Raw genomic sequence first — 24620 nt, 5'->3', positions numbered from 1 at the left:
GCCTAAGATTTCATAGGAGAACTCTTTCAACCTTAAAGATTAGATAATACCAGTGCCGCTTAAACTATTCCAAAGCAAAGAAAGAGAAGAGGTTAAGGAACCCTGGACTTGGTTATGGTGTAGCAACAACTCCCAAATCTCAGTGGCTCAACACAACGAAGATTTGTTTGTCACTCACACTACATGTCCATTGAGGGTCTGTTGGAGCTCTGCTTTATGTCATCGTCACGCAGGGACCCAGGCTGAGGGAGGCCTTCTAAGATTTTCAAGGCAAGTTAAGAATACTGCACTGGACCCTAAGCTACATCCAGAGGTGACATCCATCATTTCCATCATATTTCATTGGCTGCACCTAAATTCAAGGGGACAGGGAAGTACAATCCATCCATGCACCTTGATGCAGAGAACTGGAAATATTTGCTAACTCCAAAGGCAATCACAGTAGCCTGGACTCTCAGGTACTCCACAAGGCCACCCAGCTTTGAATTCCACACTTCCAAGCTTCAGCAGGTCACTTAACCTCTCTGTGTCTCAATGTTTTCCTCCCCAAATGAGGAAAATACACCAACCTTGTGGAGCTATCAGATAATGATTTAATGAGTTAAAACATGTAAAGTGCTTAAAATCGTGCCTGGAACATAAAAAGAGCTCAAGACATGTCAGCCAGGATGTCAGTGATGAATTAGGTGAAGTACCCAACATGGAATGGGCATTTAGTAAAGGATTTTTGTTATAACTGAAGCTCTGAGGAAAATGACTTGTCCAATGTAACCTAGCTGGTACATGCAGCATAACATGGTGGTTAAGAGCCTGAGCTCTGGGCTCTCAGCTTAGCACCAGAGTAAGTACTTAATAAATGTTAATTAATATTTGGAGGTGGTTCAGTGTGGTTAGCCTCAGCACAGCCTCTGGAGGCCCCACTGCCTGGGTTCAAATCCTGGTTCCACTGCTAACCAGCTGTGTGTCCATGGGCAAGTTACTTAGCTTCTCTGTGCCCCAGTTTTCTCACCTATAAAATAAAAATAATAGGACACCTATAATTATGAAGATTAAAAAACAATATAAGTAAAGCTCTTGGGACAGTGCGTCGCACATTATTAGTGCCATATGGTTATTAGCTATTATTAGTACAATACTCTCGGTTTGCCACAAGGAAGCATTCGAAAGTGACAGAAAAATAGTTCATTTCTCCCAGCTTAATCGAGACAGGAGAGAAGGGAAGGTGGATACAAATTCAGCAGTCCTTTTGCTACAGAAATGTTTGCAGATGAACCTGGGAGTAGGAGAAAGAAAAAATCGGAAGCTTTTCCTACCTGCCCCAGGGTAGTCTTAGAAGTCGGTGAGAATTCCCATTTGTCCTCAGACATCCCTGCAACACAGGAGTGCAAGAGAAGAGGCAGACAGAGTAAGGCGAGGCAAAAGGCATTATCCGCAAATCAGAGCCAGGCTACCTTGCAAGAGCTGGTTTCTTCCAAATCCAACCCCCTTAGCAATTGCAATTTCCCACTGAACCAGACGGGGGTGCTGAGCTGAAAGCCTGGTTAACAATAAGTAATGGACACTATCTACCCTTTTCCAACCCACCAGATGTTGTTCCAAACCTTTCTCATACATTATTCATATCGCCCTCATAATAAAACCCTACAGAGTAGGTACTCTTATTATTCCCATTTTATATATGACAAATCTGAGGCTTAGAGAGGCTAAGCGACTTGCCCAGCAGGCCATACTCAATATTTGCGGGATTGAGGCAAGAGTACAAATGGTGGTGTACTTAAAAAGTTATAAATGGAGCTAACGAACAGTTAAATAAAATACAGCCTAGGCAATTCCCTGGTGGTCCAGTGGTTAGGACTCTGTGCTTTCACTGCTGTGGGCCCGGGTTTGATCCCTGGTGGGGGAACTAAGATCCTGTAAGCCGCACAGCCTGGCCAAAAACAAACAAACAAACAAAAAATACAGCTTATTCTGCTACCTTGACAAATGAACCTTCGCAGTGACCTGGAGGCCACCTTCAGATTTCTGAGCCTTTGGAGCTCTGCACTAGAAGGTGGTGGAATGGGAGAGAACAGGGCCATAGCCCCACCCCTCTTCTCTTACCCTAAAATGTGTCCCTGCAAGGGGCCTTGTGCACAGGCGTGCAGGTGTCTTAACCTGTATGCTCACATTCTGTTCTAGGGTCTCTAAATTGAAAAGGTCTGCCAGGTATCCAGCACAATGAATGACAAAAGAGCCACAGCGTTACATTTCAGAATACTAGGGACCAAAAGAAGATCTTAAAAGCTTCCAGAAATGGAATGAGGGAAACCCACACAAAGAATCAGGCATCAGAATGGCACTGTATTTCTCAAAGCTAGAAAATAACAGAGCAATAGCTTCAAAATTCTGAGAGATTCTATCCTCATCCAAATTACCAATTAAATATAAGAGAAATTTAAAGACATTTTCAGTGGTTACTTAACATGTATGGTAGTGTGGTAGCCACCTCCAAGGGGGCCTCTAATGATTTCTACCTCTTGGTATTCACACCCTTATGTTGTTCCCTCTCACACTGAATATGGCTGACCTATGGAACTGTGGAATATTTTAGAATCAACAATATGTGATTTCTATGGCTAGGCCATAAAAGACACTGTGGTTTCTACTTTGCTCTCTCTTTGATCACTTGCTCTGGCGAAAGCCAGCCACCATGTCACTAGGACACTCAAGCAGTCCTACGGAGCAGTCTATATGGTGAGGCCTCGTGCCAACAGCCTGCACCAACTTGCCAGCCATACGAGAGCACCATCTTGGAACTGGATTGTCCAGCTCCATCAAGCCTTCAGAAGACTTGAGGTTTGTGAGAGAGCCAAGACAGAACCCCCCAGCCCCCCAGCAAAGCCGCTCCCAAACTCTTGACTTGCAGAAATTGTGAGATGAATGCTGACTGTTGTTTTAAGCGGTTAAATTTGGGAGTAATTTGTTACACAACAAAAGATAACCAGTATGGGTCTATTGGGGGCGGAAGAGCAGGGAGCCACAGTATTTTGTAGTTCTTCCAATTAAAAGGTGAAGTTTATCTCTCCACCCTTGAATTTGGATTTGGCCAATGAAACTTGTTTTGGCTGATGGGACATTCACAAAAATGATAGAGGTTGATGGTTAACAGGTGCTTGTGCAATTGGGTCTTCCCTCCTGTGCTCCTGGAACTCAGCAACTGCAACAATGTGTCTGAGTTCTGGTAGTCTGCTGGAGAATTGTGGCCATCACCTCAGCAGACCGTCCACATCAGCAAGACTTGTGAGTGAGGCTATTCCAAACTAATCAGCCCACCCAACTTGCCCAGAAAAGAACTGACCAGGTGATCTACAGAAGCATGAGAAATAATACATGCTGTTGTTTAAAGATTTTAAGTTTTGGGGTGATTTGTTACATGGTATAAGCTAATCGATACAACATATTTACTTGATGTATACCTTTTTGTTTCAGGAAAACAAACTAGGCTCAAAACCTAGTTATTTCCCAAACTTATCTGATCTTGGGCGAGTTAATTTACCTCTTTCAGCCTCAATTTTCCTCACCTTCAAATTGGCGATAATATTGGGTAACACTCCCTATCTCTTAAAGATCATGTGACAAATAACTGAGATGAACTGCATAATGTGCTTAGCACCATGTCTGGCACACACTGCTCGATAAATCACTAAAGGATGACAATGATGCAAATGATAGGAAAGAAGCCAAAAGTGAGTAGAAGGCCTGGGTTAGTCCTGCAGTGGGATACAGTCTTCCCAAAGAAAGGCTACTGAGTGTATCATTCTATTAAACAAATATTTGCTAAGCGTTTAGTTTAGCACGTGCCAGGCCCCTTCCCTGAAACTGTAATGTGAAAGCAGGAATAAGTCATAACATTGAGCTATCTGAACCAGAACCAAGCTTGCCTGCTTCACAAAGAATTGAACTAGGACATCAAAATATTTCTGAATGGAACTTGAGCAGATGTTTATTTTGGTTTCCAGCCCCCAGTCTGGTCTGGATACTTCAGAGCCAGAGTGAAGGGTAGGGGCTATCCAAAGTATCTCTTAACTCTCTCAACTTCCTATCTCTCCCCGTCTCCACCAAGAAGTAAGAACGCACTCTACCCCGAAACCAGAATCATTTCAACTCTAAATAGTGGCTTTCCACTCTTGATCTCAACCCAAAAGATGAAAAACATTTTAAATTGCACCTGAGTATACAAGAAGCTGAAACAAAAGTTCCGTAAGTGGAGACTAAAATGTGTAATACATTCTGAATTTTCTATTTTATTCTATTTAATTTTTTAATGCTGGTCACAATCCTCTAAATGGATTTTAAGACATATCAATGGGTCACAACCAGCCGTTTGAAAAAACAGCTCTGAAACATCACATGGGGAGGGGACTTAAAGGTCATCTAGTCTAATCCTTTTATTTTACAGGGGGTAAACTGAGACTCAGAGAGGTTAAATCACTTGCCCAAGGCCACAAAGCTAGTAAGTGGCAGTGCTTGGATTTCAACCAAGATCTGACTCAACTATTGAATTCTTACCATGTGTCAGCCACTATGCTGAGTTTTTGAAGAGCATTATTTCATTTAATACTCACTGAGATCCTATGAAACAGATATTACCATTCCCACTTTACAGACGAGGAACAAAAAGTCTCAGGATGGGGAACATGACTTATTCAGGGTGTCACACAGTCAATAACAGACCCAGGACTTGTCTCCAGATTCAGCTGTCCATAAAGCCTGTGGCCTCGACCACTAAGCCCACTGTGAAGAAAGTGGTTATGAACGTGGGTTTGTGAGCTCTAAGCGCCTAAGCGTGCACATGTGCGGCAGTGATAACGTTGTGCTCCCTACTCTTCAGGGCCTTATCACTGCGCCACCAGCTCCCAAAAAACGTTGGTGGTAAACGAAAAGAAAACAGACTTTAGCCTAAGGAGGAGGAGGATTCGAAACCCAGCCCCACCATTTACTCGGAACACCAGCTTAATCTCCGCTTTTCAGTTGCCACATCTGTGAAGCTGGGACTGCAATAGCAACCGTCTCCGGGACTGAAAGAGTCAACCTTAATTTCCCGGCCCCTGGAACCGCCTCAGCAAACGTCGACCCTCTCCGAGCCCCGCCCTCTTCTCCCCACGCGCTTGCGCCGCACAGGGGCCCCTTTTACGACGCGGCGGTCGCGGCGCGCTTGGCGGCCGGAGCGAAACGAGGGAGTCGCGGGCGGCGGCGGCAGGGCACGGGAACGCGGGGGCGGCGGCGTCGCCATGTCGCATGGCCACAGTCACGGCGGGGGCGGCTGCCGCTGCGCCGCCGAACGTGAGGAGCCGCCCGAGCAGCGCGGCCTGGCCTACGGCCTGTACCTGCGCATCGACTTGGAGCGGCTGCAGTGTCTCAACGAGAGCCGCGAGGGCAGCGGCCGCGGCGTCTTCAAGCCGTGGGAGGAGCGGACCGACCGCTCCAAGGTGGGCCTCCGGGGCCTGGGCGGGCGGGCGGGCGGGGACCCGCGCGGGGCCTCAGGCCGCCCGTCTGCTCTGTCAGCCTCATTTCTGAAGTTAAAAATAACCACGGCCCGATTGCCAAGCGCTTTCCCGTGCCCGTCTCCTGCCAGCCCTTTGAGAGGCGAACAGAGTCGAATCTCCCCGTTTTGTAGGTAGAGGAGCTGAGGCCCAGAGACGGGAAGGGGCTCTTTGCTTTACACGGCCAACGTTCAGTTCCAGGGCTGCGGGGGGTAGTGAGGGAGGATGACCCATCAGGGCGTTTTCCCTACCGTTTGACCACTGGTCCCAGTGGCTGCCTGATCACTTATCACCTGATGAAGACCGAAGACCAGCCTCGGGAGATGAAGCACGTTATCCTATCTAGAGTATTTACCATTGTGGGGCGTAGAGCCATTTGAAAGCTGTGGACCGCATAGGCACAGATCTCTGCACACAATTTCAGGAGGCTAGTCGGTCCTGGAAGTTAATAAGTGCTGGAAAACTGAGGGCGGTTGACTATCTGCATTGCACTCCAGCTGTAAAGCAGGGTGGAAGATGCCTAAAATCGTAGGCGCTCAGCAAATATTTGTTGCTTTCTCCTCTCTCCTCCCTCTCCTCTCCAGTTTGTTGAAAGTGATGCAGATGAAGAGCTTCTGTTTAATATTCCGTAAGTATTTCTTTGGTGCTTGCCTCAGGCTAAAGAGGCTGTACCCAGTTGCCTTATCAGGATTCATTCCATGGTTGTGTCAAGAGGACACCTCTGTTTCTGGAAATGGGGTAAATTACTGAGGTGGGTGTGAGTAGCTTTCTTGGTGCAAAAAAGATGTATTTGTTAAAAGGTAACTGAGAAGTCAAGGTAAATTTTTTAGAACCAAAGAATGCCAGAGGCAGACAGGATCTTAGAAATTATCTAGCACAAGTCTGACACATGAGTAAACTGAAGCCCAGTAAGGGGAAGGGCCTTGCCCAGGGTCACACAGCTCAGCAGAGATTGAACCCCAGGTTGACAACCCTCTTTTTTGCATTCTGGCAGATTTACAGGCAATGTCAAGCTCAAAGGTATCATTATAATGGGAGAAGATGATGACTCACACCCCTCTGAGATGAGACTGTAAGTGGCAAGGGTCTAGGCCCTCAAGAAGCTCCTATCCCTTTTTCTCTTTTCTCTGGTAGCACTTTATTCCAGAATAGTCTAACTTTTTCTTTTTACTGGGTTAAATATCCCCTGCCTCTCTTAAAAAAAAGCCTCATGTTTGTTCTGCATCGGAATACACTTATCTCTTCCTGAATTAACGACATTTTTAGATTAAGTATCTTTAGGGCCAACAGCTTGTCTCTCTTCAAAGTATTTGCTGTGGCACCATTCAGAGAGCATCCTATAAATGCCAACTGTTGATGACTTTGCAGTTTTCGTAATAACCCAGCTGCAGATCTCAAATGATCTTTAAGGAGTCTACTCTTGGGGTTAGCTTCAACATCTTCCCTTGCTGTTTCAGACAATTACAATCTTTCTGTGTGTTTTGTTGAGATGGAAGCACTCCATCTGAGTTTACACGGCCTTTAGTTAGCAAAGTTCTGTATACCTCTTGTAACATGGAATCTGTTGATACTAGAGCTAGTACTCCCTTTCTGACAAGTTGCCTTATTCCAGCGTAGCCTTTCTAGAAGGAGGGGACACTGCTTTCTGAGGGCTGGAGAAGCAAATATCAGAAGAACTTTACATAAAAAGTTCTTCTGAAAAATTGATCAATTTAAATGAGAGATTTAAGAAATGGACACTATTTGAATGTTAGAAACATGAATTTGAAAGCAAATCCACATTATTTAATCATTGTAAGGAAACTATGTTTGAGTTGATGCTTTCTGGGACTCGTTTACTTGCGAGATGGATTGACTGGACAAGACTAGACATCCATGTTGCGTTGTAGTTAAGAGGGGGCTCTGGGGTAAATAACTCGGGTTCAAATTCTGGCTGTACCGCTTGCTAGCTGCATGACTTTGGGCGTTACTTCTCTATATCCCAACGTTTTCATATGTAAAATGGCAATAATAGTCTGAACCTCTTAAGATTGTGGAAAGAAATGAGCTATAACATGTAAAGAGCTTAGAATAAATCTGGAACGTAGGATGTGTCCCGTTCTGTTTGTTTGTTTTTTTGTTTTGCGGGGGGGGTTTGGCTGCGCTGCGCAGCTTGTGGAATCTTAGTTCCCCGAACAGGGATTGAACCTGGGCCCTCAACAGTGAAAGAGCCGAGTCCTAACCACTGGACCGCCAGGGAATTCTATAGTATGTGCCTGGTTTTGGAAAGGCAGGTGCAAATACTTATAGAGCCCTCAGTTCTAAGCACTTTGCACTTTATCAAATCTAAGATGTCATTGATTATAAAATGCACCATTATTTTATGTACCATTGATAAAGAAAAAAGCAGTATCTGTTCAACTATGACATGTCACTGATACATTCAGAAACGTTAACTTGAGACCTTAAATCAGTGAAATTTGAACACAAACTAGGTGTTAGATGATATTAAAGAATTATTGCTAATGGTTAAGTTGTTCATTGTAAAATGGGATCATATTTTTTTTTACGAGGACCTTACTTTGTAGAGATATATACGGACATATTTATGAATGAAATGATACGTTTGAGATTGCTTCAGAATATCAAGCACAAACAAAATGGGGTTGATAGGCAAAATTGGCATGATCTTGATTATTGAAGTTCAGTAATAAGTATATGGAGATTCATTATATTTTTCTCTTTACTCTTATGTATGTTTGAAATTTTCCATAGTAAAATTTTTTAACAAGTGTGTCTCTTAGAATTGATTCAATTTAATATCCACATCAACTGTATGGGATATGTACTATCACTATCCCCATTTTACAGATGATGAACTAAGAGACAGATTAAATCACTTGCCCAAAATTACACAGCTGGTCAGTGACAGAACCAGGCTTTAAACCTAGGAAGTCTGGCTCCAGAGACACTGCTTTTAACCACAGTGCTATACTGCCTCTCATAATGCTGCTTATAAATGTTCACTATTATTATTATTATTCTGTGCATCATTCTTTTTTTTTTTTTTTTTTTTAATTTTATTTATTTATTTTAGTTATTTATGGCTGTGTTGGGTCTTCGCTTCTGTGCGAGGGCTTTCTCTAGTTGCGGCGAGCAGGGACCACTCTTCATCGCGGTGCGCGGGCCTCTCACTATTGCGGCCTCTCTTGCTGCGGAGCACAGGCTCCAGACGCGCAGGCTCAGCAGTTGTGGCTCACGGGCCCAGTCGCTCCGCGGCATGTGGGATCCTCCCGGCCCAGGGCTCGAACCCGTGTCCCCTGCATTGGCAGGCAGACTCTCAACCACTGCTCCACCAGGGAAGCCCCTGTGCATCATTCTTAGAAACACTTTGAAGCAAACATTTGCTTTCCTGTGTTACCTGCATTTTGCTGCAGCTAATATCTAGGCCCCTCCCATGTGGGTGTGGTAATAAGACACTCTAGAGATTGGAGGTGTGTGTGGCCCAGTCCTTTAGAATTTGTGAGTTACAGAGGAGACTGCTGTTTCTTAGATACGTCTTTGAAAATTTGTTTCTTCACTAGCAGTTTTACTTAACTTTCCAAAGCCCATTGTGAGTTGGCGGCCTTTTGTGCTTTCTTCAAAATGGAAATCCCCAAGTTGTATTTTTTTAAGACTTGTAAGATGACTCTGTATATAGGGTAATTTTGAACACAGAAAAATGCTTGAGCATTGGGTTACCTGATCTTATCTCTTAACTGTGTTTAAGATGTTTCTGCCAAAGTAGTTTTTCCCCATGAGTAAGCTGTTTTATTTAACATCCTCAGCTTGGTCTGAATGTGCTGAGTTGCTTATTTTCTCCATGCATTTGCTGCATGTGACCCAGTTTGAGCTATTGCTTTGTGTATTGCTTCTCATGCGCTCTTAACCCACTCAGAGATGCCATTGGCTTATGTTGCAGTTCTCAGCTCTTGTTGGATTAAAGATATTTGTGTATAAATGCCAGTAAAATGCCATTTCCAAAATTTGATCTCCTGTTGATAGAACCGAGGGCACTTGAGGAGTCAGTAGGAAGTTCTGAGAACCTGAAAAATGTGATAATGCACATTTCTTGATTTTTCTCCCCTTTCCTTTCTCAGGTACAAGAACATTCCACAGATGAGCTTTGATGATACAGACAGGGAGCCAGATCAGACCTTTAGTCTGAACCGGGATCTTACGGGAGAACTAGAGTATGCTACAAAGTAAGCACTGGGCCTCTCTTCCACTCTTTGGCTTCTGAGAATGGCAGGCGCTCCCTCATTTGCAGTGAGCATCTGTGCATTAGCATTTAGTGGGCTTGCAATTGTTTTTGGCCCATCTCCTGCTTCCTTAGCATCAGAAACAAGTTAAAACAGTGGAGAGGCCTGATCCTAGGCTTGGTCAAATTTTGGCAGAGGTTCAGTGCAAGCCACAGACTTGTTAACCTGGAAGCAATTGACAGATTTGAATGAGCTCCTAGTATGGTCTTAGGAAAGATGTTTTCAGAATTCCTCTTTGCATAGTGGGCTTACAGCAGCCAAGTTACATGTGACCACCTTACCTCTCTCATTTTCCTACTGAGCTTGCTTTCAGATCCCCGCGTGGTCGCACAGCATTTCTCATTCCTGTTCCTTGCGGGCAGGGGCAGCGTTGATTCATTTTTCTGTCCCTATTGCCTTGGACAAGATCTGGCAGATGTTCAGTAAATGTTCACTGTATTCATTGCTTGCCCAAAGGAGGAGGATGAGACGTAAGACCCCAAGATTGTTCTCTGACATTTGCCTGGGTTTTACCACAAGATGGAGCTGGAATTTGACGTTTTTGACATGGTAGTGAGCTTCTCACTGAACTCTTATTGTTGTCTTCTCTCTCTACTCCTTCATCCTCTAGAATTTCTCGTTTTTCAAATGTCTATCATCTCTCAATTCATATTTCAAAAAACTTTGGAGCCGATACCACAAAGGTCTTTTATATTGGCCTGAGAGGAGAATGGACTGAGGTAAGATGGGGTTGGAAGTATTATTGCCCCTCTAATATGTGTACATATGTTTGTATATCTGCATGCTGTGGTAGTAGGAGCTTGAAGGAAAGGAAAAAGAGCAAGTGAGACATTGATTGCTCCCAGTCTAGTTTTTCTTGGTTTCATCACTGTAAACTGTCCGTCTCATTTGACAGGCTATAGGAATTTTAAGGGGGTTGAAATAATACAGTTGATATCAATGCAGTTTTTCACCTTAAAATTCTTTCCTTCATTTAACATTGTTGGTAACCTTTCTTGTTCTGGGCACCAGAGATAGGGTGATAAACAAGATAGACAGGGTCTTCTTCTCATGGTGCCTCCATTATAGTGGAGGAATGACTCTTCTAAGTGATGGGGTGAATCATTGATTCGATCTTACCCAGGCTTCTCAGGATAAAAAGTATCAGAACGGGGAAGAGATTAGATGATGACTTCTAGAAATGAACCTGAATAAGGACCACTCCGTTGTGTGGTCTGGGCAATGGCCAGCTGACCCAGCCTCTCAATTTTCTTGCAGCTTCGCCGACATGAGGTGACCATCTGCAGTTATGAAGCATCGGCCAACCCAGCTGACCACAGGGTCCATCAGGTTACCCCACAGACACACTTTATTTCCTAAGGGCTGGCCAAGGCTCCCACAGAGGCGTTGTGTCAGTGAAGATGTACGACATACTATTGGGAAAGACACAGAGAGATGGGGCTCCAGAGAGAGTTGGCTGCCACAGCCTCTGCCAAGCTTTGTCTTTGGGGCTTGCTGCAGAAACCTGACCTACGGAAGATACCACACCCCCGGGAAGGGTCGTGTGGGTGCCGAGGGACAATCGTGGTTCTCTGGGGCCCTGCAGAAGTTGGGTCTTGGGGTGGTCAGCACCTGGCAGTCATGGATAATGCCTGCCTTCCCAGTTAATGTGGCCATGGGATCCCAAGTGTCTTGTTGCTTTGTGGCAGGATTTTTGTGTGACTTGTTTTTTTTTTAATGGAGACTCTTCCTGGGCTGCAGTAAACTTTCTGAAGCCTCAGCATTGTGTTCGTGTTAACCATCAGGAGGGTCTCCAACTAGAAATACTTGTCCCTGCTTGCTCCTTCTCCCTGTCATCTTTCAACATTCTTGTCAAGTTGCCCAGCTTGGAGTTGTCTGTCGTGCACTAGTGTCCCATGGTTATAGTTAGAAGAACAAGAATCTCCTGATAATGCTTAATAGCTTGAGAAGAAGTTCTTTTTTCCTGCTAACCAGGTAAGCAGTCTGAGGAGAGCATGGCCATCGTTTCTGTGTTTGTGGGTATCCTGGTCGGGGTAAGATTGGGACTTAGATAAGATTCCTCTTGGGACATCCTTAATATTTATTAGCTTCTAACTAGTGTTGTAAGCCCAGTGGCAGAATTTGGAGATCTCAGTTCTTCTGTTCATGGCTTTTCATTCACTGTGACTAATAAGCTTCCTAATAAATCCTTGTCAGACTTAATGTTTGTATATTCTTTTGAGTTCTTGGTAGTACTTATGAAACCTTTACTGAGAACTGTATGAAACTTTGAAATCTGTTGTTGTTGTTTTGGACTAGGTAGATGATAAGTGCCACAATTAAATCGACAGTAGATCAGTATCTCCAGGAAAGGTCAGGTTTAATTCTGTACAGTAGGCTAAAAACGCTCCTACACCCACCCACCCACATTTTGTAAAGAAGAAGGTGAGGTTAAAAACCTTATATTCCATTTCTCAGGTAAGGAAGTAAGTTGTGAGGTGATGTTTACAAAAACAAGGGAGAACAGATTCTGGAGCTCCTCAGAAGAAATGATGGTGAGGAAAGTGAAGTGAGCAGCACGTAAGGTCTGAAGGTAGACCCAAGAATTTGGACTTAAGTTTTGAAAGTCAGTACGGCAATTGGACAGAATTTAAGTATCCTAAAAGAGGGGATTTGAAGTGGTCACTATTCTCTCCTTTGCAGAAAATAGAAACACTTGATAATGGAAATTAGTGTTGAATTTAATCCTCTTGAGAGAATGCCTCTGAGGGATTGGCCCACACCGTTGCTAGCCTGTTTCTCCAGCTTATCCTGGGGAAAGCTTGCCACCACCAAGCCTTGCCCGAGCCTCAGAATTTCTAAAAATGCAGCCTGAAATCAACCAGAATGCAAATACAATTCTCGATGCACTAAGGGTCCTACTCACTCCTCTGCCACAGCCTCTTTATTTCATTTGGGTCATTTGGAGATAAAGAAGGGCTATGTTTTAACTTGGAGTAGGGGGAAAATAAAGTTAGAAGTGTTAGAGCAGACTAACCACTAATCCCACTAGCACTAATCACAGGTAGCCTCTGAGACAAGGCCTCTGAATTTGAGCTTCACTCTAAAGAACTTGCTCAAAGTGCCACAGTGTCTTAGGTGATTGGGGTGCAGGAGGAATTGTTTATTCTTCCACAAGCAGACCCAGCAGGGATTCTGGGAGTGGGAGCAACTGTGTTGTCCTCATCCATTCACCCCCTTTCCACCCCTGGATCCTTGGCCTGCTGTGGTCCTCTGGACCCAAAGTTTTCCTGCTCTGTGACCTGCTGAGCACTTAAGACCAAACTGCCTCTTAACCTGGGAAAAAGTGCTTTGTTGAGCTTCCAGATATACTGTTTTCTTTCAGTTCAAAAAAAACCAGTGTACATTAAGCTGGGCAAATGAGTCCTAAGCTGCTGAGGGATGACTCATTTCCTGTGTGCAGATGCCCACAGGCTCTGTCAGGGACATGGTCCTGCAACCCAGTTTGCCTCCCCTTCTGGCCTTTATGTGGACCCTGAGCCCCATTCCACTTTACCGATGCCGCAGGGAGCAAAGGGTGACTCGGTGACCAAATGAAACCCTCTTTGTTAACAACTGGAGCGCGCTGATGGCGGTATTTTGTGCACTGTCTGTGTGGTATTGCTTGCTGAGGGCAGAGCTAAGATGACACTTCCGATTCCTGACCAGTTGTCTCGGACACTGCTGATGCCAGTGTTCTTTTCTCCCAGGGTCCTTTTTAGAGTCATTATGTCCTCACACTGTGATTTTACACCGTATAGAGCATTTCCACACGGCCTCATTTGAGCCTAACAGCAAAGCTGTGAAGTAAGCTGGGTGGTTATTGTCACCGTTTTTCAGCTCAGGAAGCAGGTGCAGAGGCAGCATTACAGTGGAATCCTGAGGTTGCTGTTTACTTCCCTCCCCTGAGCCTCAGTTTCCTCATCTTTAAAATAAGATTGGAAGACTAGATGGTCTCAAAGTGTCTTTTCATCTGAGTGTATGACTTTATGCATGACCCTGGCACAGGACGTGAGGGCCAGTGGTGGATACCCAAGACCATAATGGTTGGGAAGGTGGGAAACTCTGCTAGTGTGAGGAATGCCTCTCCTTCAGGACAGGTTTCCTCCAGGAGGCGCACGGGTGGTGGTAGCAAGTGGGAGCCACGGAGGCACTGTCTAGATGCGGCCGGAGACTCCGTGGCTTGGTTATGGGGAGTGGCCCCACCGTACCCAACATGGCAGCTCCTAGCTGAAGAAACCCCGACGCCCACTTCCGGGTTCCGTACCGCTGGCCAGGCTACTTCCGGCAGCGCGATGGCTGGGTTCCCGGGACTCGAACGGAAGTTCCGGCGGGGGCGGTAGAGGGGGAAGAGTGTGTGTCTGTGCGGGAGAGAGAGGAGAATCGCCCGAGAGGTCTCGAAACCCCCAGGAGTGGAGGTACCGTGGTCCGGGGCCAGCAGGCCCGGGGAGGGCACTGGCGGGGCATCGGCCCACCGCGAGGGTCCTGGCGAGTGGGGAGGGGCAACCGCAGTTGTGAGGGATGGGGGTGGGGAGTGAGGTGCGAGGAGGCGCTGGCCGGTCTGGGGGACTTTGGGGGTAGAGAGGGGGAGGAAGGTGGGGTCCCGGTGTGATGAGAGGGACTTCAGAGTCGGAAGTGGAGGATCCCATTGTGGGGCGGGGGCTCTCCAGGGTCAAAGGTAGAACGCCCCTTTGTGGGCAGAAGCGGGTCCGGCGTCAGGATAGAAATTGTCACTGTGGGGAGGGCGACCCTCGGTCAGAACAGAAGTTCCCATTGTGGGGAGTGGGAGACCATGGGTCAGGGTGGAAGTTTTTACTGTGGCGAGGAAGACCCCAGGTCAGGGGGGAAGGCACCACTCTGAGACGAGGGGCCTGGGGTGAGGGGTGGAAGTCGCTCAGTGGGGAAGGAAGGGAATCTCAGCTTAGGACAAAAGGTGCATTCCTGTGTGGGAAGAGGAACCCCACGGTCAGAGGTGAGGGATCCTACTCTGCGGAGGGGCGCTCGGGGGAGAGGGGAGGGGGAAGCCAGTTGGTGGGGTGGGAGGGGTGGGCGCTGCTCGGAAGGGTCGGCACTTAGGGGCGGGTAGCAGAAGCTGCCGGGGAGTTTGGAGGATGCTAAGGACGGGAGGAGCCAGCCAGCTTGACATTCTTTTGTGTGTTTGGGAGTCCCAGAGAGAGCATGGTCGAGCTGAGAGATCTATTTGGAGTCAGTGGGCAGCAGCAGGTGGCCTCATACAGGGGGGCGGGGGGCACTGTTTAGGGGGTGGGTGGTGGATCGGAGTTTGTGTGCCTTCTGGGGACATGGGCAGCTCCCAGGGGCTCTGAGAAGGGCTGAGCCAGAAGGCTGATGGGGGCTGGATGGGAGGGAAGTTGGAGAAAATGTGTGTGGGGTTGAGAGTAGGGGCTGGAAGCATATTTCCCGGCAGTTTTCCTTCCCTTCATTTCCCAGTAGGGCCGGGAGTTGTGGGGAGGATGGGACACAAGGGCTCTAGAGAAGGGGGATGATTGGAGAGCAGGGAGAGGAGGCAGTTACCTGCCAACGAGTGTTAGGTGGGGAGAAGGCAGCAGGGGATGCCCTGGCTCCCCTGCCCCACGGCCCCAAAGCCCTGCCTCTGCCCATCTCCAGCGACCTCAGGCTGTGTGGGGGCCAGAAGCAGGGCCACTAGGATGGCTGCCCCTGCTTTTCAGCCCTGGAGTGAAGGCAAACTTCCTGCCCGCTTGATCGGGCCCAGGACTTCTTGCCTGGCTTTTCTTTGTGCCCAGGATAGAACCTGGGGTGCGGTGGAGGGCTGATGGCCCGGGTAGGCCCTGGGTTTGAGGCTCTGCTCCTGTGTCAGGATTCTGTCCCCTTCCTGGCCTTGCTCTTGACCGCTGCCCCGAATGTGCACAGGCCCCAGCCGTGGAGCCCTGCAGTGTATGTGTGGTAACACCATGTCTGTGCCCCTGCTCACCGATGCTGCCACTGTGTCTGGAGCTGAGCGGGAAACAGCTGCGGTAAGGGTCTTCTGCTACCCACGCAGCCCCCAGGGGGCCGGCTGGGGAACTGGCTGGAGGGGGCGTGGGGAAAATAGAGGTGGCAGTGAGAAGAGGGCAAGCAGCCTGCAGCCGGGAGGCAGGGGCTTAATCGCCTGCCACCTCAGTTCCCCTCCAGGTCCTTGGGGGTGAGGGAGGGGTGGCCAGAAGTTGGACAGAGCGAGAGTGATAGCAGGACGGTGACTGCCCTCTTCCCCATCTTTGATCCTTTTCCAGGTTATTTTTTTACATGGCCTTGGAGACACAGGGTGAGTGAGCTGGGGAGGGGGTGTTCCTGGGGAAGTGGGGGAGGGCCCAGTGGGCAGGACTGGAGAGGCCTGTGCCCTCCCTTCCTCCCTCTCCACATTGGTGCCTTTTCTCTCTTCCCTCCTACAGGCACAGCTGGGCTGACGCCCTCTCCACTATCCGGCTCCCTCATGTCAAGTACATCTGTCCCCATGCGTGAGTGTCACCCCAGCAAGGGAGGGGCTGAGGCTGGGGGGTGGTCCTGTGGTCCCAGGCCTGTTCTCTCCTGCCGGCTGCATCCTGGGGCCTGGGGCCCAGAGCAGTCACAAGTGCCATTTTCAGCCTTCATCACTCCTGTGGAACCCTCAGGAATAGGGTCCAGCCCCAGCCCCAAGGCCTCCTAGACCTGAGACCCCTAGAACCAGGACCCCCTGTACCCCTTCCCCAAGTACTCACCGACTGAGCTGGAACCCCGTCACACCGAGTGCTGGGCTGTGCTTCTCCATCGCTACTGCTGATGCCCCAACCACAGCCTCCAGCCCCACGTGGCAGGTTGCCTGGCAACACCTTAAACACAGGCCCTGCCTGCTGGGAGGGTTCCCCAGGGGTTGCCCTGCCCCCACCTGGGCTCTCTGCTGTGGCTTCCTCATCCCTCCTGAGCATGACGGCCCTTCTTGCTGTCCCTCCCCAGGCCTCGGATCCCTGTGACACTCAACATGAAGATGGTGATGCCCTCCTGGTGAGTTTGGGGAGGGGGAATAGGAGCTTGAGGGAGCTGCCTGGGGTCAGCCCAGGTCTCCCAGTAGCTGCCAACGCCTCTGCTCCTCCAGGTTTGACCTGATGGGGCTGAGTCCAGATGCCCCAGAGGACGAGGCTGGCATTAAGAAGGCAGCAGAGAACAGTAAGGCCCCAGCCCCTCCTCGGCATCCTCCCTCTCCCCCTCTGCCCGCCCAGGAAGGTGCCTGGCAATACCTCTGTTTGGCTCCCTTCCTTGGGTCCCTCTGGCAGCTTTCCCTCCACCCAGTCATGCCCCCTCCCCCCAGTCAAGGCCTTGATTGAGCATGAGATGAAGAATGGGATCCCTGCCAATCGGATCGTCCTGGGAGGCTTTTCACAGGTGAGGGGAGAGAGAGGGGGGTGGGTGGTGGGAGCTGAGCTGTGCCCTCATGACCCCTCATTCTCTCCTTCCTCCAGGGTGGAGCCCTGTCCCTCTACACAGCCCTCACCTGCCCCCACCCTCTGGCTGGCATTGTGGCATTGAGCTGTTGGCTGCCTCTGCACCGGGCCTTCCCCCAGGTGAGTGTCTCCACGACCCCGCTCCTGCCCTCTGTCTCCTTGAGGCTGGGGGATTGTACCCAAGCACTGGCTTTGCTCTCTGAGTCCCGTCTGGCCCACAGGCAGCCAACGGCAGTGCCAAGGACCTGACCATCCTTCAGTGTCACGGGGAGCTGGACCCCATGGTTCCCGTACGATTTGGGGCCCTGACAGCCGAGAAGCTCCGGTCTGTTGTCACACCCGCCAGGGTCCAGTTCAAGACTTACCCCGGTGTCATGCACAGCTCCTGTCCTCAGGTCAGTGCTGAGGGGCTGCTTCGCACTCCCGCCCTTCTCCTTCCTCCCTCCAGCCAGGAGCCTCTCACAATACCCCCCTCCACCCCCAGGAGATGGCAGCTGTGAAGGAGTTTCTTGAGAAGCTGCTGCCTCCTGTGTAACTACAGTTGCTGGCCCCCAGCGCAGTCCCCCAGCTCATGGGGGACTTGGCACGCGCGGCACCATCTTGGATCTGAGCCGGTCGAGCCCCTTTCTCACCCTCCTGGACCCTTCCTTTTCCCACAGGCCTCTGGGGCAGGCAGGCCAAGGCCTGGCCGGGCCTCCCTTCCTGGCTTCAGCCACCTGGCTGTCTGCCGCAGGGGGTGGGCTGCTTTCTTATCCTATTTCCCTGGAGGGGGGGCCCCCCTGGCAGCAGTATTGGAGGGGCTGTAGGCAGCGGGAGAAAGGGGCCCAGCCGCTGACCCACTCACTCAGGACCTCACTCACTAGCCCCACTTTGGGCCCCTCCTGTGACCTCAGGGTTTGGCCCCTGGGGCCCTCCCAGGCCCCACCTCCCACCCTCTCCCGCCAGCTGATTCTGCCCAGATAATCGTGTCTCTCCTGCCTCCACTCCAGCTGCTTCTCAATCAGGAATGTGTCCGTGGCCCGGGCCCCCTTGCTGCTGTGGGCTCCCTGCCCCTGCGCAGGAGTGTGGGTGACGGGGCGGAGTCCTTCGAGGGGGCCTCCCCTCAGCCATTCTGACTTGGGGGCTGGGCCCTGCCTCCCCATTACCCTCCGCCCCTGCGGGCCTGGAGCCTGCAGGGCTGGACTGAGGCTCAAGGTCTCCCCCAGCTGCCTCACCCCACGTTGTCCCCACGCTAGGGCCGGGGGGAGGTGGGGAGGAGTCATGTCTCGTCTTCTGTCTCCATGTAGTTTTGGGTGTTTTTCTTGTTGTGTCTGGATTCCGGTAAAATTAAAGAAATTGCTTCAACTCTTAGGCCTGGATGATTCTATCCAAGGGGTAGAGTGTGATCATGTGCAAGAATCTGCTCCAGTGTAAGAAAACTTTATTTTAAATACTTTGGGAAGCTCCTTCGTAGCAGTATAAATTAGTGCCTGGGAGGGAGGGCGTTCTGTGTGTCTCAGGGCCCTGCTTCGCCCCACTTGCTCTTTCTTGGTGGTCCTCCTGGGTTCCTGGACCCTGTGGAATAGAGACCCCTGATACCTGGTCAGTGGTGCCCTTGGCCTCATGCCTGGTGGGCTGAGTGGGCACAGTTGGGGTCTGAGGTAGGGGAGGCTCTGAGGCCCCTGGGTTCCTGCCAGAGGCTGGAGAGCAGGCAGTTGTTTCTCTTCCTTTCCTGGTCCCTGGTAGGTGAGGGTCTCAGGCCTGCGCGCCAAAGCCTGAAGGATTCTGCTTCTGCCAGCGCCATAGATCTTCGCCTGTGATGGGGCAAGGTCTGTGCTCAGGGTCCACACTGGAGTGCAGGGCCCGCACCACCTCGGACTGCCCGGAGTGGGCAGGCCCAGACCCCCGGCGGCCCTTTTCCTAGCCCCTGACTCTCTCCTAGGGCCCAGGCCAGCACCCAGGGTCAGGGGTTGGGCTAGCACTCACACATCCTGTCCAGCCCTAAGGCTGCTGACCAGCCCAGCTCCTTGAGGGCCAGGCTGGGGTTGGCATAACAGGCAGCCACATCGCCTTCCCGCCGGGCCACCACCTTGTACGGGATCTGCAAGAGAGCGGACGGTTGTAGCTTAGCTGAGCTGGCCCTGGCCTTACCCGCCAAGTTGCTGACCAGGCCCTCAAGAAATGGAGGTCCAGAGCAGGGTCTCGCTCTCAGGCGTCAAGTCCTAAGGCAGGCTTGAGGAGACAGGGCGGTGCTGGGATGCCCGTCACGTAGGTCAGTGGGAGGGGCTGGGGGTGGGTCAGGGTGGGCTGCCAGCCTACCTTCTTCCCCGAGGCCTTCTCCATGGCCAGGACCATCTGTAATACCGAATAGCCCGTGCCTGTGCCCAGGTTGTAGATCTGCCCGGAGAGGGGAACAGGGACTGTGCTGGGGGCTGGACTTACTACCCCTCTGGACCCCGTTGGTCCAGGCCTCCGTCTCCTTCCCCTCCCTCCCTTCTCTTCCTACCCGGCAGCCACACTGCTCCTTCAGCTTCCTCAAGGCCGCGATGTGGCCCTTGGCCAGATCCACGACATGGATGTAATCCCGGACGCCTGCAGAGGAGGAGGTGGTTGGGTGTTGGGTTCAGTACAGTCTCTGCCCCGCCTCAGTCTCCCTCCCGGCTCCCACTCCTGGCTCCTCCTGGTCCTGGGCTCACCTGTGCCATCCTCTGTGTCATAGTCGTTGCCAAAGACATTCAGTGCCTCCCGTCGTCCAATCGCCACCTGGGGTGGAGGTCAGGTTAGCTTTTCCCAGGACCTTGGCACCAGCTGTAGCCCTCAAGCCTAGGGCCACCCCCTTCCTTTCCCTTCTCCTTTACCTGGGAGACATAGGGCATGAGGTTATTGGGGATGCCCTGGGGATCCTCGCCGATGCAGCCCGAGGCGTGGGCGCCTATGGGGTTGAAATATCGCAGCAGCACTGCATTCCAGGCCTGTGGGACGCAGGTCAGACGATGGGAGTTGGGGTGCAGGCTGTGTGTCCCAGCTGAATCCAGAGCCCACCCTGCCGGTTCTCTATCCCTAGAAAGGAGCAGGGTATCGGGCCCTCCCTGCAAGTGCTGTGACCTCGTGCAAGTCACTGCTGCTTCCTGAACCCCAGCCTCCTCCTTGGTGGAGGCTGATCCGGATCCCATCCTCAGGCTCACGGGGGTGGGCTGTGAGGGGTCCGTGAGCGGAGCCACGGCTGAGTCAAAGGGGGCCCTCACCTTGTCTGCCTGGCACAGGTCCCGGATCATTTCCTCGATGAAGAACTTGGACTTGCCGTAGGGGTTGGTACAGCCACCTGTGGGGTGAGCCTCATCCAGGGGCAGGTACTGGGGGTTCCCATACACGGTGGCCGAGCTGCTGAACACCAGGTTCTTCACCCCGTGGGCCCTCATGATCTGCCCGTGGAGGGGAGGCGTCACTGGCCTCTGCCTCACACGTTACTCCCGCCCCCTTACACCTCCCAGGTGGGTGGGGCTGAGCTATGGGCTCCCATTTACAGAAGGGGAGACTGAGGCTGAGAGGCAAAGACCTGTCGAAGATGACACAGCTTGGGCTCTGTCACTGTGTTTGGCAGTGCGTAGCCGGCTAGGGGCCCTCACAGTGTCCGTGTCCTCGCCTCATGCCTCACCTCCAGAAGCTGGATGGTTCCTGTCAGGTTAACTCTGTAATAATCCAGAGGCTTCTGCACCGACTCGCCCACAGCCTTGAGCCCAGCAAAGTGGATGACCGCTGTGAAGCTGTGCTGCAGGGTTGCAAAGCTGGGGTCAGAGGTTGCTTACAGGCCTGGCCCTTGGCTATGCCCCCTGCCTGTCTGCCTGCCAAGCACCCACCTTCTTAAAAAGACGCTGTAGGGCTGCCTGGTCCAAGATGTCCATCTCCTCAAACTCCACAGAGTGGCCTGTCAGCTCCTGAACCCGCCGCAAGCTCTCAGGCATGGAGCCCCCTCCTGGTTGGGCACATAGAGGCCATCAAAGTCAGAGGAGATGGGGTGCTGGGTTCCCAAGGGACTGGCCAGACACACACACACACACACACACACACACACACACACATCTCTTGGAGGCGGGGGTAGAACGCAGGGTTTCCCTTCCATCCCCCTGGGAGCACCAGCCCCCCTCCGCCTGCTCACCACGAATGGCATTATGGAAGTTGTCGACGACCACGGGCGCATAGCCCGCCTCCAGCAGCTCCAGCACGGTGTGGCTGCCGATGTAGCCAGCCCCACCCGTTACCAGCACCTTCTCTGCCATCGCGCCTGGCCCAGGACAGAGACTCACTCAGAGGTGGCCAAGGCTGCCTGCTCAGGGCCTCCTTCGATCTGGACTCTGGTGTCAGAGGGAGGCAGTGGTGCGTCCTAGGTAATAGGGTGGGTCTGGAGTCAGCCCTGGTCCAAGACTGGATACCATCACTTTCTAGCCTTAGGCCGTGGAGACCACTTCTCTCTTGGCCTTAGTTTCCATCTCTATTACATGGAGTTTATAACTGTACAACTATCACGTGGTAGTGTGAGGGTCAGATGAGGTGATTTTAAAGGCCTGCCACATGGTACAGGTGGGGAGACGACTGAGGCACAAGCGCCATAACTGACCGGGGGTTGGGAAGATGGAACCCTAGGCTCCACGCTGCCTTCCCCGAGGTGTCTGGGGACTGGACAGTTCTGGACAGAAGGAAACAAGGCAGCAGCATTGGGACTCCAAGAGCCCAGGAAGGGGTTCTGTCTGCTCAGACTCAGACCTTCCCAGTCCCTCTGCCATCACTAGGTATAAACTGGCTCCTTGGTTCAGTGGCTAATACCTCCTGGGGCAAGCAGCCCCCTGACTCCCTCCCACAAAGGTCAACTGGGAGGAGGCAGGAAATATAGCAGATGGCCTCAAGGTGGGGTCTTTTGCCAGGCAGGCTGAGCCCAGCTCTGGGGTTACAGCACTGCACTCCTGGAGTGGGCCCCACCCCAGGTCAGCCAGGCTGGTTCCGCCTGTGCGGATGCCACTCCCGGCTTGGAGCTAAGGATCTCGCCTAATTCTAGGGGGCACTGAACAGGGCAGTGTAGACGTGGCCTTGGCTCCAGGCTCCACTGCCAGGTGTGCACCACCGCCCTGAACAAACTCTACGGGCAGAGACGGTGGAGCGGAGGAGGGGGGCGGGGGAGGAAACTCAGACACTGAGGTCTTTCATTCCGGGCGGCCTGGCCCGCAGCCGCCTTCCGCCGAGCTGCGTCAATCCTCTTCTGGGCTCATCCAGCTCCGACCCACCTGACTGAACACCCGCTGCGTGCCAGGCTCTGTATTGGGCACTTTTGCATTATTTTCCTGAATTCCCCCAACATCCTGATGAGGCAGGTGTTATTACTGGCACTTTACAAAAAAGGATACTAACGTCAGAGAGGTGAAGTAATTGCCTTAAGTCACATAGCTAGTGCTGGCCGGGCTAGAATCTGGATCTCCAGGCTCAAGGTCCCGCCCCTCGCCCCAAGCAGTTCGCCCCCCGCCCCCGCTGTTTCCCGCTGGACTCTGCTCCTGACGCTGAAGCCGCCCCCACCCCCGCCCCCGTCCCACCGAGCTCCACGCACTGTGCGGGCCCCCGGAAAGTGGCGGCGGCGGAGCCATGGGAGGCAGGAAGGCTGGTGAGGCCGGCCTCCCTCCGACTCGCAGAGGGGCCTCGGTCAGCTGTCGCCTCCTCAGTTTTCCCAGTCCGTAAAATGGAGGGGAGGGGGCCCAGGGCCGTGAGCTATCAAGTGCACTTGAGCCTCAGGCTGGGATTCGGGCGGTGGCTCGGAGGGGGCCGAACTAGGAGTGCCTCGGCCGGGAATGAATGAACCCTGGCCACCCCAGCCAAGGCAGCGGGAGCTGCGAGCAGCGAGGGTGGGTCCGCCCTGGCGGGACTCTGCCCAGAACGCAGCCCAGACCCCCGAGACTCTCCCTCGCGCCCGGTGGACCACCCGGCCCCTCGCAAACCCGCCCAGGCCCCCCATTCGCCTCCCGAACCTGCTCCGCACCACGGACCCCGCGCTGCCTCGAACGGCGCCGCCTCCCGAGCTCAGCGCCCAGTCCCTTTAAGAACTGACGGCCCGCCCTGGCCCCGCCTCCTCCACGCCCCCAAGAGACGTGTCAGCGGGGAGACCGCAGTACGGGGCGCCGGGAGGATCAAGGACGCTGCGTCTTCAGGACGCCTGCGCGGCACATCCCGCAGAGGGAGGTACCGACCCGTGCCTGGGCGGTGGGCGGAGGAAGGCACGGCCCGGAGCCGGGCTCGGAGCCGGGCCCGGAGGCGGGCCCGCGAGCCCAGGCGCCAGCGCTTGTCCCGACCACGGGAAACAGGCGCCGCGCCCCGGGAGATGGGGCTTCTCAGGGGCGCCCGGCAGCTGTCCCGCGGCGGGAGCCACAGCCAAGCGCGGGGCCGAAAACCGCGGCTCCACGCTCGTCCGCAGGTTTTCCACTGTTTTCGTAGCTGCCAAACCCTTTCTTTTTAGTAACCCTGGCATGAAGCAGATGGCTGCCTGGAACAGAGGCAAGAGGGACGGCGCCGAAGGACGGGAACGGGTAGGGGGTCGCCCAGAGGCTGCCGTTCTGTAAAGGCTAGTTTAAAAACCCGCCAAAAGGGAACTTCCCTGTTGGTCCTGTGGGTAAGACTCCGCGCTTCCAATGCAGGGGGCCCGGGGTTCGATCTCTGGTCGGGGAACTAGATCCCGCATGCATGCTGCAACTAAGAAGTCCGATGCTGCACCTAAAGATCCCGAACGCAGCAACGAAGACCCGGCACAGATAGATTAGATTAGATAGATAGGTAAGATAGATAGATTAGATAGATACTTAAAAAAAAAAAAAATACCGCTAAGAGAGCCCTGAAACTAAAACAGGAATTACAGCGCCAATTGCGGTCAGCCTGGAACGGTTTGCACCCTGCCTACCGTAACAGTACGTTAGAAGATGGTGTTCTATTTTTGTTTAAAACAAAGGGAGGGCTAAGGAATGATGTGTATAAAGGCATGACATACTGAATGATGAAACCCGAGCAAAGGAAGAAATGCACACGTGTGTCCCACAGCCTGAGTGCCCTGGGCCTGCCCGAGTCCAGCAAGGACGCTGACAGGCAGGAGAGGCTGAGGTCCTGAGAGCTGAGTGCGCCCAGAGCTGCACCTGCCCAGGCCCAGAGGACCTTGTGCAACAGCCCAGGTCACAGAGCCACGAGCCTCAGAAACAACCTCCCCAGGGTGCTCTGGTCAGTGCTGTCATTACCACCGACCTCCCCAATTCTCAAGAGGGGAAAGAGGGAGAAAATTCAGAGATTAATAAACTGAAGTCTTTGTTTTCCTCTTAGAGGAAATGTTGTAAAGATGCTTTATTCCCTCTCCCCTATGTACACAC

General features: G+C 52.0%; 3 protein-coding genes across 6 annotated transcripts; 2 read left to right on the top strand and 1 right to left on the bottom strand.

Moving 5' to 3' along the window:
• The first annotated feature begins 5183 nt into the window (after positions 1 to 5183).
• PITHD1 (PITH domain containing 1) lies at positions 5184 to 12004 on the top strand. The gene is made up of 6 exons (XM_061187003.1): positions 5184 to 5468; positions 6107 to 6150; positions 6517 to 6594; positions 9641 to 9745; positions 10413 to 10521; positions 11060 to 12004. Exons 1-6 carry the CDS (start codon positions 5271 to 5273, stop codon positions 11159 to 11161), a joined length of 636 nt encoding a protein of 211 aa, XP_061042986.1. The 5' UTR covers positions 5184 to 5270; the 3' UTR covers positions 11162 to 12004.
• A 1863-nt stretch (positions 12005 to 13867) lies between these two features.
• LYPLA2 (lysophospholipase 2) lies at positions 13868 to 18597 on the top strand. 2 transcript variants are annotated; one of them, XM_061187001.1, is made up of 10 exons: positions 13868 to 14238; positions 15657 to 15813; positions 16069 to 16100; positions 16228 to 16293; positions 16769 to 16816; positions 16908 to 16978; positions 17121 to 17194; positions 17272 to 17373; positions 17475 to 17648; positions 17738 to 18597. In XM_061187001.1, the coding sequence occupies exons 2-10, from the start codon at positions 15700 to 15702 to the stop codon at positions 17786 to 17788; spliced, it is 732 nt and encodes a 243-aa protein (XP_061042984.1). In that variant the 5' UTR covers positions 13868 to 14238; positions 15657 to 15699; the 3' UTR covers positions 17789 to 18597. The 2 variants fall into 2 exon arrangements, with proteins under 2 accessions (XP_061042984.1, XP_061042985.1); XM_061187002.1 differs by having other exon boundaries at positions 13872 to 14238; positions 15710 to 15813.
• A 291-nt stretch (positions 18598 to 18888) lies between these two features.
• Positions 18889 to 23302, bottom strand: GALE (UDP-galactose-4-epimerase). Of its 3 annotated transcripts, none has more exons than XM_061186998.1 (11): positions 23241 to 23302; positions 21389 to 21613; positions 21090 to 21205; positions 20888 to 21001; positions 20478 to 20654; positions 20091 to 20204; positions 19929 to 19995; positions 19739 to 19824; positions 19552 to 19629; positions 19219 to 19333; positions 18889 to 19046 (listed from the first exon to the last, which is right to left on the bottom strand). In XM_061186998.1, the coding sequence occupies exons 2-11, from the start codon at positions 21507 to 21509 to the stop codon at positions 18988 to 18990; spliced, it is 1047 nt and encodes a 348-aa protein (XP_061042981.1). In that variant the 5' UTR covers positions 21510 to 21613; positions 23241 to 23302; the 3' UTR covers positions 18889 to 18987. The 3 variants fall into 3 exon arrangements, with proteins under 3 accessions (XP_061042981.1, XP_061042982.1, XP_061042983.1); XM_061186999.1 differs by having other exon boundaries at positions 23259 to 23281; XM_061187000.1 differs by lacking the exon at positions 20091 to 20204.
• Between the last annotated feature and the right edge of the window lie 1318 nt (positions 23303 to 24620).

The sequence above is a fragment of the Eubalaena glacialis genome, chromosome 3, assembly GCF_028564815.1.
Source record: "Eubalaena glacialis isolate mEubGla1 chromosome 3, mEubGla1.1.hap2.+ XY, whole genome shotgun sequence".
Lineage (NCBI taxonomy): Eukaryota > Metazoa > Chordata > Mammalia > Artiodactyla > Balaenidae > Eubalaena > Eubalaena glacialis.
Note: the sequence above shows the minus strand (reverse complement) of the source record. Positions and strands in the feature narration are given on the sequence as shown.

Excerpts from the sequence above, each read along its gene's own strand:
- LYPLA2 (XM_061187001.1), top strand. The coding sequence starts at position 15,700 with ATGTGCACAGGCCCCAGCCGTGGAGCCCTGCAGTGTATGTGTGGTAAC. Across the intron at positions 15,814-16,068 it reads CTGAGCGGGAAACAGCTGCG|GTTATTTTTTTACATGGCCT; the intron begins GTAAGGGTCTTC and ends ATCCTTTTCCAG. Across the intron at positions 17,374-17,474 it reads TGCACCGGGCCTTCCCCCAG|GCAGCCAACGGCAGTGCCAA; the intron begins GTGAGTGTCTCC and ends TCTGGCCCACAG.
- PITHD1 (XM_061187003.1), top strand. The coding sequence starts at position 5,271 with ATGTCGCATGGCCACAGTCACGGCGGGGGCGGCTGCCGCTGCGCCGCC. Across the intron at positions 5,469-6,106 it reads AGCGGACCGACCGCTCCAAG|TTTGTTGAAAGTGATGCAGA; the intron begins GTGGGCCTCCGG and ends TCTCCTCTCCAG. Across the intron at positions 6,595-9,640 it reads CACCCCTCTGAGATGAGACT|GTACAAGAACATTCCACAGA; the intron begins GTAAGTGGCAAG and ends TTCCTTTCTCAG.
- GALE (XM_061186998.1), bottom strand. The coding sequence starts at position 21,509 with ATGGCAGAGAAGGTGCTGGTAACGGGTGGGGCTGGCTACATCGGCAGC. Across the intron at positions 19,630-19,738 it reads AGGAGCAGTGTGGCTGCCGG|ATCTACAACCTGGGCACAGG; the intron begins GTAGGAAGAGAA and ends CTCTCCGGGCAG. Across the intron at positions 19,334-19,551 it reads AGAAGGCCTCGGGGAAGAAG|ATCCCGTACAAGGTGGTGGC; the intron begins GTAGGCTGGCAG and ends GCTCTCTTGCAG.